This window comes from Indicator indicator, chromosome 19 (genome assembly GCF_027791375.1).
Source record: "Indicator indicator isolate 239-I01 chromosome 19, UM_Iind_1.1, whole genome shotgun sequence".
NCBI classification, from domain to species: domain Eukaryota; kingdom Metazoa; phylum Chordata; class Aves; order Piciformes; family Indicatoridae; genus Indicator; species Indicator indicator.
In genome coordinates this window covers 8083788-8100666 of record NC_072028.1, presented here as the reverse complement: position 1 = coordinate 8100666, position 16879 = coordinate 8083788, and the positions used below count along the sequence as shown (strand labels likewise).

The 16879-nt window shown below is 49.7% G+C and overlaps 1 protein-coding gene across 1 annotated transcript; it reads left to right on the top strand.

The window, feature by feature from the left end:
• Positions 1-1181: 1181 nt before the first annotated feature.
• FOXF1 (forkhead box F1) lies at positions 1182-4006 on the top strand. Its single transcript, XM_054389768.1, has 2 exons — positions 1182-2241; positions 3846-4006. Exons 1-2 carry the CDS (start codon positions 1182-1184, stop codon positions 4004-4006), a joined length of 1221 nt encoding a protein of 406 aa, XP_054245743.1.
• The last annotated feature ends 12873 nt before the right edge of the window (positions 4007-16879 follow it).

Here is a 16879-nt window from a genome sequence, read left to right as displayed (position 1 = left end):
CGGCCGGGCGGTGAAGGCAGAAAAGGGCATTTCGAGAGGCAGCAGAAGTTTTTGCCGATTTCTTTTTATTAAAGCACCCCCGAGCCCGTGTTTACATTGTGCAGTATAAACATCCTGCCCGGGCCCGCCGAGCTTAAAAAGAGCGCACGAAGAGGGGGTTTAAAATGGGTGAAACTCTGCGACAAGCGGAGGCCGGAGTTCAGCAGCCCCCTCCGCTCCCCCGAGTGGCCCGCGGAAGATCCGCGCTGCCCCGCGTAGGCCCCTTCCCACCCTACTCCGTAATTTTCAGGAGCGAAGAAAGGGAAAGGGAGAGGAAGCGGTGCTCAACACCACAACACGGTCACGCATGGAACAAGCCCCCACACTAATTCACGCGTGTGTCATCCCCGGGGGTGGGCAGGGATGTGTCGCGGAGCCCCCGGGTCGGTCGGGGCGGCATGGAAAGGGTTCTTTAAAAGCTGCTGCAGCAGCTGGGAGCGGGGAGCAGAGGGGGGCCGGGACAGGCCGGCGGAGGGGGCCGCCCGGGAGGGCGTGGGGGAGCGGGTCGGGGCGGGGATCTCCTCTCCGCTCTTACGTCTGTCAAGGAGCGGCAGACGCCGCTGCAAGAGATAAAGTAAAAGGCGAGCGGCGGGACCGGGGGCAGACTCGACAGCCACCGCGATGGGAAGCAGCAACCCACAGCACCGGCAGAGCCAACCCAGCTAGAGCCGGGAATCAGGGCAGTCTAACGGAGGCCCCGGGAGCCCGGCCCGCCGAGGGACAGCGGGGCAGACGGAGGCGGCAGCCGCCGGCTTCTCTCTCGCAGCAGCCGAGCTCAGCTCGCTTCCATCCGTCCACCCCATCCCGCCTCCTCTGCGGCCCCCCCTCCGACCTTCCGCCTCTCGTTCGCCTTCTGCAGCCGGGCTTGGATTTAGGGATAAAGTGGGAGGAGGAGGGAAAGGCGGCGGGGTAGGTGCGGGGGGGGGGGGGGGTGGGGGGGTTCCGCTTCCATTTGTTTATCCACGGAGGGGTGAAGTCTCCTGGTGGAAAGAAACCCCGCCGGGGGGAGGCCGGGGGTTGAGAGGGGTGTGTGTTGGGGGGGGTAGTGTCGGCGAGCCCCCAGCAGCGTGGCTTTTTGGGGGGGCTCTTGGGGGAGGGTGGCGGAGGAGGGCCAGGGCTGGCCGCCGCGGACCTGGCCGTAGATGACTGCAGAAGCGCAGCAGGCTCTGTCCTCTCAGCCCCCTCCTCCTCCGGTGCAGAACAGCTACGGCCCCATGTCCTCCGTGGCCGAGAAGCAGCCGCAGAGCTCGGCCATGGAAACCGCTTCCGCGGCTCCCGGCGGGGCCACCGGCAGCGCTCCGGGTAGCGGCGGAACCTCGGGTAACACCGGTCCCAAAACGAAGAAGACTAACGCAGGGATCCGGCGGCCGGAGAAACCGCCTTATTCCTACATCGCCCTGATCGTCATGGCTATCCAGAGCTCACCCTCCAAACGCCTGACCCTCAGCGAGATCTACCAGTTCTTACAGAGCCGTTTTCCCTTCTTCCGAGGCTCTTACCAGGGATGGAAAAACTCGGTGCGCCACAACCTCTCCCTCAACGAGTGCTTCATCAAGCTGCCCAAGGGACTGGGACGCCCGGGCAAGGGCCACTACTGGACCATCGACCCGGCCAGCGAATTCATGTTCGAGGAGGGCTCGTTTCGCCGCCGCCCCCGCGGTTTTCGAAGGAAATGCCAAGCGCTGAAGCCCATGTACAGCATGATGAACGGGCTCAGCTTTAACCACCTCCCCGAGAGCTACAGCTTCCAGGGTTCGGCTGGCGGACTCTCCTGCCCCCCCAACAGCCTCTCCCTCGAAGGGGGTTTGGGGATGATGAACGGGCATCTATCCAGCAACGTGGAGGGGATGGGCCTGGCGGGACACTCCGTGCCCCATCTTCCCGCCAACGGTGGGCACTCCTACATGGGCAGCTGTACTGGCTCCTCGGCGGGAGACTACCCGCACCACGACAGCTCGGTGCCTGCCTCACCGTTACTCGCCGGTGGTGGAGTGATGGAACCTCACTCGGTTTACTCCAGCTCGGCCTCGGCGTGGGCACCCTCTGCCTCGGCGGCCTTAAACACCGGCGCATCCTACATCAAGCAGCAGCCCCTTTCGCCCTGCAACCCCACGGCCAATCCACTCTCCTCCAGCCTTTCCACGCACTCCCTCGACCAGTCTTACCTGCACCAGAACAGCCACAACACCGCCGAACTGCAAGGTAAGGCGCGGACACGCGTGGGACAGAGCCCAGACGGCTGCCACCGGCTGTCAGTCGATCCACGCATGGATCTGGATGCCCGTTTGGTTTTGATGCACCTCCCGGGGAAGAAGCCGCTGTCTCCCCCTCTCCACTCCCCTCTTCCCTTCCCCGGGGCAGCCGTCGGGGCTTTCCACAGCTGTGGGGCCAGGCCTGAGCTCCAGGGCTCTGGTCCCCCTGGGGCTGCCCAAGGCCTAGGGCGGGTGGGATCAGGCAGACGGCGGGCTGCGGGGAAGCGAGCCCGGGGATGGGTCCCTCTTCCATCCAGACGAGGAGGGTGACAAACTGGGGGATCACCCCACTGAGGTGTCCGCCATCCGTACCCCCCCATCCGCCTCCATCAGCTCCTCCCGGGGATGTTTTTTTCCAGGCCGATCGCCTCCTTCCACTCTCGGTCCATGCGGAAATCAGTGGCCTGCACACCCCCCCTCCCCTCTCCAGCCTCGGGATGGGGCTGTAAGGGGGATTTGCTCTGGCGTTTGGAAGGGGAGGGGGCAGATGGTGTTTTGGCCGGGAGGAGGCCTCGGGAGGGACGAGGCCAGCACTGGGCTCCGTCCTGCGGCCCAAATTCATCACGGGGTCGAGGGGGCTCCCTGGGAGCTGTGGCCGGGTGAAGGGGCAGGTTTTAGGGGTCCCCGCACATCACCCCAGGCTTTCAGGGGAGCGGAGAGCACCTGGCAGAAATGCGTGTGAAACGGAGAGGGTCAAAAACTCTAAGAGGGGAAAAAGCATGATCCGGGCCGGTGCGGAGCGGCCGAGCCCGAGCACAGCACCGAGCCGACCCGCGCTGGGACCAGCCTGAGGGTAATCTCCTGCCCCGGGGTCGGTCCCGGCTCCCGGCACCCAAATCCCCTGGAAAAGAGAGCAAAAAATCTGTCCTGAGGAATCACCGGGCCTGCCCGCGGCCTTAACCAAAATGCTCCGGATTAACATCCAAATTACCGGCGCCGGAGCGGCGGGGCGAGGGGTCCCCAGGCGTCTGCTGTCCTCGGGTCACCCCAATTTTTCTGGGTGTTTTCATGTCCCGAGGGGACGGTAGGAATGGCCTCAATGTCCCCGTTCTCGGCGACATTTCACCCTAGACTTCTCTGCCCGGATCCCGGTGAACTAATGTCACTTCCCCACTCCGCACCCCCCGGACATTCCTCGGGTGGGAAAAAGCAGCTGCCACCTTCAAGAGGACGAAATGGGGGAAGAAAAAAAACCCACCAAAGCAAACTCAAATCAAACCCAAGCCAAATTTAAACTCTACCCAACCCAAACTCTATCTCCTTGAAGCCTTTTCGGGCCGCACTGCACCAGGTCCGCAGTGCGCACCAGGTCCTCCTCCGCACCTGTCCGCGCCCGCGGAATGGCCATATATTTATGTGTGCATGTTGAGAGCAGGGTTTGGGGGATTTGGTTTCTTGGTTTTGTTTTTGTTGGGGTTTTTTTTGGTTGTTTTTTTGGTGGGTGGTTGGGGTTTTTTTGCACCCCAGATGTCTGCTTTTTCCCCCCTCCCTCAACCTCGTCTCCTAAATATAATTCCGATGGTTGACAATCTTTCCCACCGCCTTGTCCCGCAGGCATCCCGCGGTATCATTCCCAGTCTCCGAGCATGTGCGACAGAAAGGAATTCGTCTTCTCTTTCAACGCCATGGCCTCCTCCTCCATGCATTCAGCGGGCAGCGGCTCCTATTACCACCAACAAGTGACATACCAGGACATCAAGCCGTGCGTTATGTGATACGGGACGGAAAAAACACCTCCTGGGGCCGGCAAGGGCTGACCCGGGCTCTAAGCCCCCCACCCCCACCAAGGACCCTCTCGGTGGAAAAGGACGGGGGGTTGTTCAGGGGGTATAGACAGAAGCCCCCGGGGGACCGGGGAGTGCGGCCCCGGGGCTGAGCACCGGCCGGACCCGGCCATCACCACGGGTCGTTCATCATATACCGTCTCTGCCGCCTTCATCGTCTGCTTCTTCGCTTCGGGATGGGTTGAGAAGAAAGAAAAAGAAGTTCCCCTTACCCCCCGCATTCCCCCCCGCCCCAAAAAAAAAAAAAAAAAAAAAAAAAAAAGAAAACAAAGAAAAAAAATCCCCAAATCCCCAACACCCTGACTGCGAGTTTGGTTTAAGAATTTGATAAATGAAGATTTGATGCTTCTTTAAAAAGAATATAAATTAAGTTACTGACTCAGTTTGGGGATTGGCATTGAGCGATGCCACCAGCCCAGTTGGTAGGTGCTGGGGGGGGCTGCAAAGGACCCCGAACCCAGAACCAGTGCACCGCGAGAACAGCGGGGGGCCCCAACCCAAACCCTTCCATCCCATCCCAGTTCGAGCCCTTTCTTCCAAGAAATACCTTTCTTTTTTAATTTTTATTTTTGCCGCAAAGGATCAACGGGAAAAAAATTAAATCTCTCAAAGGGATTATTTTCTGTTTTAGCTATGAATATCTTTTGGGGGGGACCTGCAGAAAAACTGCAGGATCCGACTCTAAAGCAGAGAGAAAAAGGCACTTTGAAAAGAGACAGCCGTGCTCATTCTGTTATTTATTCTTCTTTTGTTTTGTTTTGGTTTTTTGTTGTTGTTGCTAATAATCGAGACAGGAGTAGTCTCAGTCGATCAGTGTTAAATCGGGGAAACTCTGTTGGCAATATTTGCCTTATAGATTTTGGTGTTTTTGTTATGTTTTCATTTGTGTTTTTTTTTCTTTTGTTTTGTTTTGTTGGGTATTTTTTCTTTTTTTAGTTAACCTTTGTAAATTTGAAACCAATCATGGACAACCCTCCATATGTTTTTATAGAAATATATATATAATGAAGGATTATTCTCCTCCCTCAACCTTTCTCTAATTTTTTTGGTGGTTTATTTTGTTTTGTTTTTCCCTAACTTTGTACAGTTCGGTGACACCTATTTTAATTCTTTCTGCACTGTATAAAATCGTAATTATGTGGGTTATTATTTTTTCCCGCCCAGCCCTTTTGTGTACGTTTTATCCCTTCAAAAAAAAAAAAAAAAAAGGCAACAAAACCTCGAACCGAAATAAAACATTGTATGTTATTTGTACGTGGGGCTTCACCATTGTATCAGCAGCAAATAAACGAGCATGCGGTGGAACACGCTTAATTATATCTGAGGAGTCTGTGGGCTCCGCGGAGGGCTCGGCAGGGCACAGCAAGAACCGCGAAAAGCCTTGGTCCGGCTGCTGCCAACCTTCCTGCGTTTGGTGCAATAATTCCTCATCTCGGTGCAAGATGGAAATGGCATTTTTGGGGGGTTGGCTGAAGCTCCTGATGGGATCCCGGGCTGGTCCTTCCTTTCTGTGCGCGGAAATACTTAACGCGAGGATAATGAAACAAGGCGGGAGGAAAACTGGAGGCAATTCTTATTTCTATCTTTTAATTATTAGACTTATTCCATTTTTTAACTTTTTTTTCCCCAAGGAGAAGGCGAAGGACAGTGTTCGACAGCTCTTTGCCTCTTACTCGGCATGGGGCTGCAGGGATGGAGCCTGTTGCTCCTTTTCTTTGCTCCTCCACCCCGGGTACTTTTGGAGCTTCCTCACGGTCTGCACCGCGCTCGACCCCGGCTCCGCGGAACCTCCGCGGGGAACAGCCACGAAAAGCCCTAAAAGTTCTTTTCCTGCGGGAAATAAAAAACCAAACCAAACCAAACCAAACCAAAAAAAAAAAAAAAAAAAAGAAATAAAAAGAAAAAAGGGAAGAAAATAATAAAAAAGAAGGAGATGAGCCCCTGCAGAATCACCATTCTGAGCCGGCAAGCAAAGGGAGGATAGCAGGCAGCGGGGGGACAAGCCGGGATCACTGCAAAAATAGGTCATTCCCTGCGAAGTTTGGGGTTAATTGGTTTAATTCATGATATTACCATATCCAGGAACTTTTGTTTAGAACCGTGGGCCGACATGTCTGTACCAACGCTCATAAAATGAATATACATGCACATAAAATCGCAAATTAATGCGATTTCTTGGCGGTGTATTGCTGTCTTTATCCAGGGAGCTTACATTACTCCGCGCTAATTAGCCTCGGGGTGTGTAATCAGGTTAATTAAAAGCCAAGTCAGCTACTAACAGCAACAACAACAATATCTAATTATTCTTTTAATTAAGGCAGGTGGGAAAGGCTTTGTCAGAGCTGGTGGAGGCCTTCCTCAGAGCAAGGTTTTTCGCTGTTTTAGGAGGGGTTGTTGTTGAGGTTTTGTCTTTGCTTTGGGAAATTTTTGGTGTTATTTTGTGGTTTTTTTTTTTTTTTTTGATGTTGTTGCTTTCAGGACTCTTTTTGTTTTGGGTTATTTTATTGTTGTTTTGGGGTTGCTATTGTTTGGGGGTTGTTTTGGTTTGGGTTTTTGTTTTGTTTTGAGGGTTGGGGGGGTTTGGTTCTTTTTGTGTTTTGGGTTGGGTTTGGGGTTTTTTGAGAGTAGGTCTGTTCAAGCACTCAGCCTGCAGTGTTTTGGTTTGGATTTGGTTTTTTTTGAGAGTAGGTCTGTTCGAGCATTCAACCTGCAGTGTTTTGGTTTTTTTTCCCCCTGGTTTTATGCCCTTATGGGTTGATTCTTGCCTCCATTGCCTGTCCTGCTGCCCATTCCTGAGTTGCTACCATCATTTTTTAATGTACTGAAATCTGAGGGGTGTTTCGTTCCTGAAGCACATATCTGTGCTAGGTGTGGCTGAGATACAGGTCCAGGGTTAGAAGATGAGTCTCTGCTGAGTGGCTTTTCCTTCCTTGAAAACTCACTGTCACTCTTTAAGGTTCATTCTGATCTTTCAGGTTAATTTTGGATTGGCTCGTTTGCCTGCGGTGCCAATACCTTCACAACTTGGCTGGAGAGGGGAGGCAGATACCTTGCAAGCCTCAGGTCCCAGCTTGAAGGGGTTTGATATCTGGTTCCCCAACAAAGGTAGACATGATTGATTTTCTTCCCTCCTGTTGGTTTCCAAACCTGGAAAAACAGAGCCACCACATACTGTGGACGCCACATATTCCTCAAGCCAGTGAGCACAGTCTAAACAGACAGCTCTCCTTCTCAGACACCTCCATCAGGGAGCAGAGGATAAAACCCCATAGGCTGCTGCCCCCAGCCCTTCTTCTGCACAAAAACTTTATTTTCCCCTGCATATATTGCCCCATGGGATGGCAAACTTCCCCCCTGCCCCAGTGTCTATCACAAGTGGTCCCTTTGTGCAAGCTTCACTTGTAGGTTTGCAGGATCGGTTGGGCTTTTGTAGGAGGTGAGGAGAATGAAGTTTGAGCAGAAGTGCTGTTGGAGCCCTGTAAGAGAAGATGAGAAATAGACTTGCTTGGAAAAGCAGTTTTGCTCACGGAGTGGTCCAGATCTGCCTGTGGTTAGCTGCTGTGGTTCAGTTCAGTATCAGTGATCTTCTCTCTGCTCCTCATCAACCATTTCTCAGTCTGTAGATGACACAACACCACAGTTTGCTTTGGATTTTTTTTTCCTTGCGTTTTTATTCTAGGAAAGAGTTTCTTATTGCAGATGCCCTGTGCAGACCCAAGAGTTTTCTCCAGGATGAAATTTTGGAGCCTGATGAGAAGCAGGGCCTGGTCTCTCCAGCTGGATGTGGCGCAAGCTGTCCCCCTGGCTCAGGAGGGCTGGGGGTTCCCAGGTGTGTTGTGCCCAGGGGCATGTGCTGTCATATCAAGGACCTGGGTGGTGAAGCACATCGTGAGCCTCAACGCTTCCCTCTACTCCTCCCTGGATGCTTCCTTCCATCTTTGCAGGGCCACCACAGAGTTGTCACTTTGTCACATGTACTTCGGCTTGTGACCCCAGGGTTGCTTATAGGGGGTCACACAGTCCTGTGTGGGGGAACTTAAGGGAACGTGGGATCATGCTGAGATTCCAAAGTAGGGACATGCACTGTGAAGCCCATGAAAAAGGAGACATAGGGGTGGGTCGTCCTTGGGTCGGTACATATTTGGGGAGGGAGGTCCTTCGAAGAGAGCTGTGGCAGCATCTGACAAGGATAGCATCAAGGGGCCTCTTGAGGAATGGGAAGGAGTGGATTTGGAGAGATCCACGACAGAGGCAGCAAGGTTTGGTTGGGGTATGTGGGGGGGATTTAAGGGGACCCGGGGTGCCCGGGCTGGAGGGGGCGGAGGGGGCGGAGCTAGGCCCGGGGGGCGGAGCCAAAGGGGCGGGAGTCGCCGTTCCCTTGTCGGCAGCGCCACCTGGCGGCACTAGCCCGGTACCACCCGCGCCTCGCCTCCTTTCCTCTCCCGGTCGCGATTTTCGTCAAATCGGGCTTTAAATCCGTCCGGTTCTGGCGGGTTTTGATCTTTTCTCCACGAGGTGGGTGATAGAAATTTCTGTGCTTTTCTTTTATCTCCTTCTGGCATGCGGAGGTCTGAAGGGGCATGTCTCTTTATCACATCTTCAGGTTTAGTGATAGACCATGCCAGGAGAAACTGGTCCATGGGAGGGTTCTGGGTCAGGCATAATCCACACTCCGGTGCAATCGATGGGAACGTTTGACCTGGAATAGCATGAAGTAGCCCCTGGATATAGACACTCAGGGCACAATGCTCTCAGACAGGGCTGGTTACTCAGAGTGGCAGAGAACTGGGAACTTCAGAGACATAACCGGGGGGAACAGACATCTTGGATCTTAAACAGATCCAAGGTATTTGGAAGGCCAGGTTCCAAGTTTGGTACCAGCTCCTTAGCAGGTAGACTCAGATCCATCAGAATAAGTTGGTGCCTGATTTCTCTTTCAATTCCAAGAAGCTTAGGACCTATGTAGGTTGTTTATTGGAGATTTTGACTCCTACATCACTGAAATACTTTTGGAAGACCACACCTGCACGTTTATCTCCTTTCCATGCATATTTCCAAGCACAACTGTTGCCTGACTGTGGGCTTCACATTTTGCACATCTGCCAAGAAATCTTTGTCACAGGGAGTGACCCTCAGGGACAAAATGCAGGTGAGATTGTGTCCAGCTAAAGCAGAACCCCTGATGAGCGGGAGATGTCCTGAGAGCTGGCAGCAGCTCTGCAATCATGAGCTGAAGTTATTCATAGAAACAATCATCAGATTGGCTCAGCAAGTGAGGAAAGGCACACAGCTGGGCTGTGTTGTCAAATAACATTCACTGCCAGTGTTCATCTTGCTTAGTAAGAAACTAAAATCAGAATATTAGTAAGGAAAGATAAGGAAGAAACTGTATTGCTACTGAGCTCCTGAGCTGGAGAGCTGTTTTGCACGAGCTCTTTGAAAACAGTTCTTATTATCACAGGTTGCTCTGATCCACCAAGCCTGTGATAAATATCACTCCAATCTTTAAATGAGTTAAATTGTCACAAGGGAGATGCAGATCCTTCATGTGTCATAAACATGAAGTTCCTCTTCTCAGCCATTTCTTGAAAGGTCTTAAGAACGTCTTATGAGGGGTAGCTGGGGTTGTTTAGTCCGAAGAAAAGGAGGCTGAGGGGAGACCTTCGTGCTCTCTACAACTACCTGAAAGGAGGTTGTAGCCAGGTGGGTGTCAGTCTCTTCTCAGAAGTCACAACTGATAGGAGAAGAGGAAATGGCATCAAGTGATGCCAAGGGAGGTTTAGGTCAGACATTAGGAAAAACTTCTGCACCAAAAGGGTTATCAAAGACTGGCAGAGGCTGCCCAAGGAGGCAGTTGAATCGCCATCCCTAGATGTATTTAAAAGCTGTCTAGATAATGGTGCTCAGAAATATGGTGTTGTAGTGACCCTAGCAGAGTTAGGTAATTGTTGGACATAATGATCAGAAAGGTCATTTCCCATCATGGTGATTCTGTGTGTGATTCCTGCAGGTCCTCTAAGCGAGCCTAAGAAACCTGCAGGACACTGGTACAAATATCAGAGAGCAAATGATTATTCTAGAGGAGAAACTATCTCTGCTTAATCATGGAAAGAGATGCAGGGATATTGGCAGTGCCACTTGGCTTCAGTAATTCTTAGACTGGTGTCAATATATGAGCCTGAAAGAGGCATTTCTTTATCTAAAGCAGCAGTTGAAAAACCCAAAATGGCACAGAAAGTACAGCCCTGCAGCTCAGCTCAGCTTTAGGCTAATCACTGGAAAAATAAGCAAATCCACCTGGGAAAGCAAGACGACAGGGCCTGGAAAGTTTTGCAGGGACTTAAGAGCACCAAAAGTTCATTGGAGCAGAACTTTCCAAGGCAATTGTGTTTCTCTGTGGTGGTAAAGCAAAGCCACTGTGGAGCAGTTACCCAAGTTAATCACCTCCTCCAGAGAGTTGGAAACACCACACCTCGAAGTCTGAGCAGTGCAGGTGCCTGGAACCACTCTGAAAACACAATATCCCTCTGGAAAAATGTAAGTAGTACTCTTGTCTGAACAATTATTCACTCAGAACTACTAAGGAGTGGCAGCAATAGAAATGCTAATGCCTAGAAATGTAGAAGCTTTTGCACCATTTCATGAATGTTTCCCTTCTTTCCCTGCTCTATTTTTTTCTTCCTCCCATCTACGAGTCCGGTATGTTTGCTTTATTCCTTAAGAAAATCAGCCTGGTTTAGTTCCAGGTGTTTCAGCATGGGATGGGTAGACCTCAACACAACTACATGACCTGCCAGACTTCTGGAGGAGGCATGTTTTGGGAGAAAGGACTGTTTCTAGCTCATGTCTTGTTTTGCAGGGTGAAACCCAGCAGTTTATATCCCTGGACTGGAAAGAGGCTTGTGTGGGGTGCCTTGACTGGGATGTTCTACAGGATCATGAGGACCTGCAGGATCACATGCTTCCCAGTCACAGCAGGGCTGGCTGGGGTGTGGGTGGAGAGACCCTGATGCTGCAGCTCTCTGTTGGGAAGCAACCTGGGACATCAGGTACCTGTCTCACAGAAAAGTCCAAAGGCCCCCATGCTATGGGGTGGTTTTGCTGAGTGCTTTTCATAGAATTGTAGAATGGTTTGGGTTGGAAGGGACCTTAAAGATCATCCAGTACCAACTCCCCTGCCATAAGCAGGAACACCTCCTACTAGACCAGGCTCCTCAAAGCCCCATCCAACTTGGCTTTGAATAGTTCCAGGCTTGGAACCTCCATAACTTCTCTGAACAACCTGTTCCAGTGCCTTATCACCCTCAACCTTCTGATGAGTTTCTAGTCTGTTCTCTCCAGTTGTTTTCTGCAGTGGTAGGAATCACTAGTTGGATCTAGTCTATCAGGAGCCATCTCTGCTTTCCTCCTTTTCCCACATCTGTAAAAAGTGGATGTTACCAGGGCCACCGTAAAGATTGACTAGATAGATCCATATCCTGAACTCATTTCTCCCAGTGACTTCAGTGGGATGCCCAGCCCAGAACAATGGCAGGATACACGACCCTAAACATTTCTGCAGTGCTTTGTAAGATGAAAAGCAGTGACTTTCATACCTATGTCAGTGTAGGGGCAGGGAAACGTTTCATGATGTTTATAGCAGCCATCACAGACATTGCCACGAAAACATGGGAAATGGTGCACTTTTCTGGGAGGCAGATAATATTTAATAGATGGCAATGAGGAAAGAAAAGCCTTCAGACACAACTGCCCACCTCACAGAGGGATGTTTGCTACAGTAACGTGGCCACGGCCACAGATGTTTCCTCCAGAGCCAGACCTTGCTGCATGCTTTTCCTTTCCCTTCCTTGCCCCTTGCTGCACTCACAGAGGAAAATGCACCTCTGGAGCTAGAGTTTTCAATGGCAACATTCTTCTACATACCAGGTGGTTTTCCTGTTGGAGCAAGAGAAGATGATGAAATGAAAAACAGAAACCAAACCAAAACAAAAGGCATAACTTGAAGAGAGTATTTAACCATCCCTTTTCTGACCTATTTTATGAATCTCCAAAGATAAGCTAAAGGCTCTGTCCTTGAAGACTGCTTTCTGGGAGGTGACAGGGACTGATGGGCCTGGAGATGCTGGAGGGCTGGATGAAGACCTGGCTGTGGGACCCAGGAGAGGGCTCTACCTCTTCCCACCCTGACGGTAAGATTATTTTCCCCCTTTGCCTCTCCATGGAAACAAACAATCTCTGACTCTTGTCACTCAAGGGAAGACTACACAGCAACATGGCTTGTTTACTGGCTGTTTTCTTTGTGGATTGAAGCTGTGTGGCCTTGTCCTTGTTCCAGGAAATGCATGGACAAGGCTGTCTGAAGGAAAACCCTAATGATTGTATAGTTTTCAGCGCCGAGTGGCAGTTGGCCACCTCGCGTTTATTGGTAACAGATTACTCTCTTGCCTCACTGCTCTGTGCCACACACCACGCTGTGACTAATATCATTCAACAAAGGAAAATCCCCTCTGAAGTGACCACGTCCTCCAGCTGAAAGGAGCTGGTAGAGGCTCTTTTCACCCAATTCTGTTTTCTCTCCCAAAAGCGAGGGTAGGAAGAGAGGTGGAGTTGCTGTGTGAAGCTCACATGACACCTAGGGTGGTCGCTGCTGGATCCCACACCCTCCCGGCTGCCAGGAGAGCAGAGCTGGCTTTGCTCATGCTGCTCAGCCTCTGGAGCTCTTCAGCATCTTTCCCCACTGAACCCTCAAAACCAGGGGTGTGCAACAACAACATCCCAACTTGTTTGTGCCATGAAAGGAGCTGGAAAGAATGCACTAAGCCACATGACAAGCGAGGACATCAGGCTGCGCAGAGAATAGAAAGGCCTCATTTTTAATTACTTCTGAACAAAGTTGGCTCAGTAAAGTATTTCCCATTGTACTGCTGAACATTTCTTCTCATCACACAGCAATGAAACGTCGGCTTCTCTGCTGCTGCAAGTGGACTAAGCTCAAGTCTGCGTTAGGGATCACTTCATTCCCTATTAAAAACAGACTACTCATCTATCACCAGTGTTTCAGACCTTTCTGCAGGGTCCAGGCACTTCTTTGTCACTGTAAATGGTTTTAGCATGAGATCTAGTGTGAGGTGTCCCTGCCCGTGGCAGGAGGGTTGGAACTAGATGATTCTTGTGGTCCCTTCCATCCCTGACTATGATTCTTGAGAAGAAAGAATGTCCTTACAGAAAGAGACTGAAGATTAAATGCTTAAAGTTACCTCCTCCCCGCTGGTCCAGGCATAAGCAGTCAAAGACCATTTTGGAGGACTGTCTTGAAGCACTGAGACCTCTGAAGTCCTAAACTTCACAGTAAGAAAGAGGGGAGGTAAGGACCAGTGTCCACCTGAGGTGAGGCACAAACTGTATCTACATAGACATAACCAAGTTCAACCCACTATGCTAACAGTAGGGCCACAGCTGCAACAGGTCCAAAATGAAGAACTATTACCTAAGTAAAGGTTCTCATCTTTAAAGCTTGTTAATTCAGACTACAAATTCAACAGGGCATGAACTTTAAGGTTTGGTAGTCAGTAAAATATCTTGCTTAGTCTTGATCTGGGCCAAAGTAAAGCATAAGCAGGCTTCAGTTCCTTGAGTTTCATCATGAGCCCAGAGCCCAAGGTTTCACTAAAATTTATTGTATTTGAGAGTTTTGTGGATTCAGAGAAAAGTCAGAAGTGACTCATGTATAACCAACGTCTTCCTGAGCATGCAGAGAGCCTGAAACAATAGATCTAAGAGACAAAGGCTGCCCCATTCACTTTTTCTTCAAAATCTGTTGTTTCCTCAAGTATGAACTTGGTCAGCCCACAAGAAAAAAATCCACATCATAGAGCTCAAGACACCAGAAGGCTAGGAAGGCGTGTGCCTTGAGCAGTCTTGCATTATTTCATTAAACAGCAATTTAGCAGCTTGCATTGAAGTGCCTTCAGCTACAGATGAGCAACTTCCCGCGTAGCAGGAAGGGCCCCATCCTTGTCACAGCTTCCCTTGCTGGCCACGACAGAAACTGCATTGACTTCAGAGTGCACAGGCTCCAGCTCTTGCTGTGTTGGTACATCACAGACTCACAGAATGGCAGGGGTTGGAAGGGACCTCTGGAGAACATCTAGTCCAGCCTCTACTAAAGCAGGGTCACCTAGAGCGGGATGCCCAGGATCACAGTGTTCAGGTGGGTTGGGAATCTCTCCAGAGAAGGACACTCCATAACCTCTTCTGGGCAGCTTGCTCCAGGGCTCCAGCACACTCCCAGCAAATAATTTTCTCCTTCTGTTTAGGTGGAACCTCCTGGGTTCCAGTTTGTGCTGTTGCTTCTTGTCCTGTCACTGGGCAGCACTAAAATGAGTCTAGCCCTATCCTCTTGCCCCTCGCCCTTTAGCTCTTGCTGAACATTGAGAACGTCCCCTCTTAAGTCTGCTCTTCTCCAGACCAAACAGCCCCAGGTCTCCCAACCTTTCTTTTTAAGGGAGATGCTCCAGTCTCCAGAACATCTTCACAGCCTCTGCTGGACTCTCTCCCTGTGGGTCCACTCTGTCCCTTCATTCAGGTTGTTGACGAAAATGGTGAACAAGACTGAATCCAGTCCTGCCCCCTGGGAAACAGGATGCATTTCCAAAGGCATGACCTGTACCCTCCTACTCACAGGTAAGCTCACAGAACAGCTTCACTGTAGAATGTAAATACTTAAGCTTTTATCTTCCCTGTGGGAATCCTACAGCAACCCCAAGGTAGTATCCACATATGAGTAATTTGCCTCCATGCAACCCTTTCCTACAAAACCTCTGCAAAAGTTCTGAATCCTGGTGAGCCTTCTGTAGCCTCACGCTTTCAAGAGCTGCCTCTACCAATTCCTTCCCTGCAGGTTGTTGCTCTTGAAGTAGAGATGACAGAAATGAACTCGGACTCCAGTAGCTACCGATGTGCTAAAGCTGCTCATGCAGATGGATTTGCACCAGGCTGCCAAACTGACCTGGAACTGTTGCCACTTTGAATTAAAAACACTCTTTAATGACTTTAAGAGGGTGAGGACCAAAAGACTTTGTCATTTATTAATAACCTGGATCAAAAAATGACCTCTTAAGTTGGAAACACAATTATTATTACAGCATCAACATCGTTATTCCAGTCCACTCAAAATGCTAGTGAATGGTGCTGAAGCTTACAGTAATTATTTATCTTCTGTAACTACAGCTACATACCTCTGTCTAGTTATCTTCTCCATAGTGTGGTTTGGATGATTAACTCCCTACTGAGAAAGTAACAAGGTATTAGGTAGCACTGGGAAATGTGGCCTCATGATACATGAGAGAGAAAAAAGGGTGAGGCTGGAAGAGATCTGCCCACCTGGATGCATAGTCTGTGGGTTACATGCAGAACCACAACTGCAAACAGAAAATAACCCAGATGTGTTTGTCCAGCCAAAACCAACCACTGACTGCACAGTGTTGACAGAAAAGGTAACACTTTACCTATCATGTAAACATATCTGCACTGAAACTTCTCATGCTAGGAAAGGAAAGAAGGTAGAGGATGAAATTCCCACAAATTTCAGAAGAAAGTGCTGGTTCAATGAGATGTTGGAAGTTTTCACTGGCAGAGTAACTCCTTTTCAACTGCTAAGGTCACCTGGGCATCTTCACCAAAGTAAGCTAGTAAGCTGTATTGCAAGAGTCAAAAATAACATCAAATGATCACATTACTTAATTTGCCATCATTTAGAAGGAAAGGCAGTGAAGTGTAATTATTTTCTGCTTTTCTTTCCTCCACTTTCTAAGCTCATGATGTAATGAGTATGTTTAAGTAGTAACATAACCCCTGACTCTTCCCCTTGATGCTCAACTACCTAGACAAGATGCAGAGGACTGTGCAGCGTTCATGTTTTAATTCAGACTAAGTGATACTGAAAACAGTTTTGAGCTGGGGGAAAAAAATAGAGTATTTTAGACCACTGCACTATTATTTTTCATTATTTTCCTTTGTGGGACCTTACAAGCAGATGAAGAAACCCTTTCCTTCAGCCCCTCCCTGCAGAGTCCATGCTAATGATGAGAACTTTGAATTTAATACTGTAGAAAATGCCTGACCCTTGATGCATAACAACATGCTTAAAATATACTTAACAGTACCCTCTGGCTAAAAAAAGTTTCCAACTCATACTTCAAAAAATATCCATTTAGATGCTTACTTTGACTACGTGCCCAGCATCGATGGCAAAAGTGCTTCTGTTTTAGAGAGGATGGTTCAGCCAAAATTCAACTTGTTTTTCAGGAATAGGAAGCTGAAGGGAAAAAAAAAAGATGTAATAAAAGCTGCACCAAATAAATAATCGTTTTCCTTTACACTGTAGGTGAATGTTCATGTGTGCAGACCTCACTGCTCAAGATAGTAATTGATAGCACTCTGACAGTGCTGTTGTCTGACCCTCACTGCTGCCTGATGTGGTGGGTGCAGGAAGATTGTGCCTTTGTCACCACCAGCACTGAAGGAACAGGCTTTGCTGAGATCTCCAGCCACTTTTCAAACAGCTCCATGAGTCACCCACAAGTTCTGATCATGGCCTGTCTGCTTTTCATTTCCACTGCAATGATTAACGTAATTTCACAGAGGTGATGGAATCACATCAATTTATAAGAGACAAAGACAAGCAAGAAAAGCATCTATTTTACAATTATCTACATCCAGGAAAAAGGAACCAAGTATTTTGGAGAAAAGTCTTTACTTTCCTTTGCCAAACTGGTAAGAAACAGCAGGTTTCTAAAGTACTGA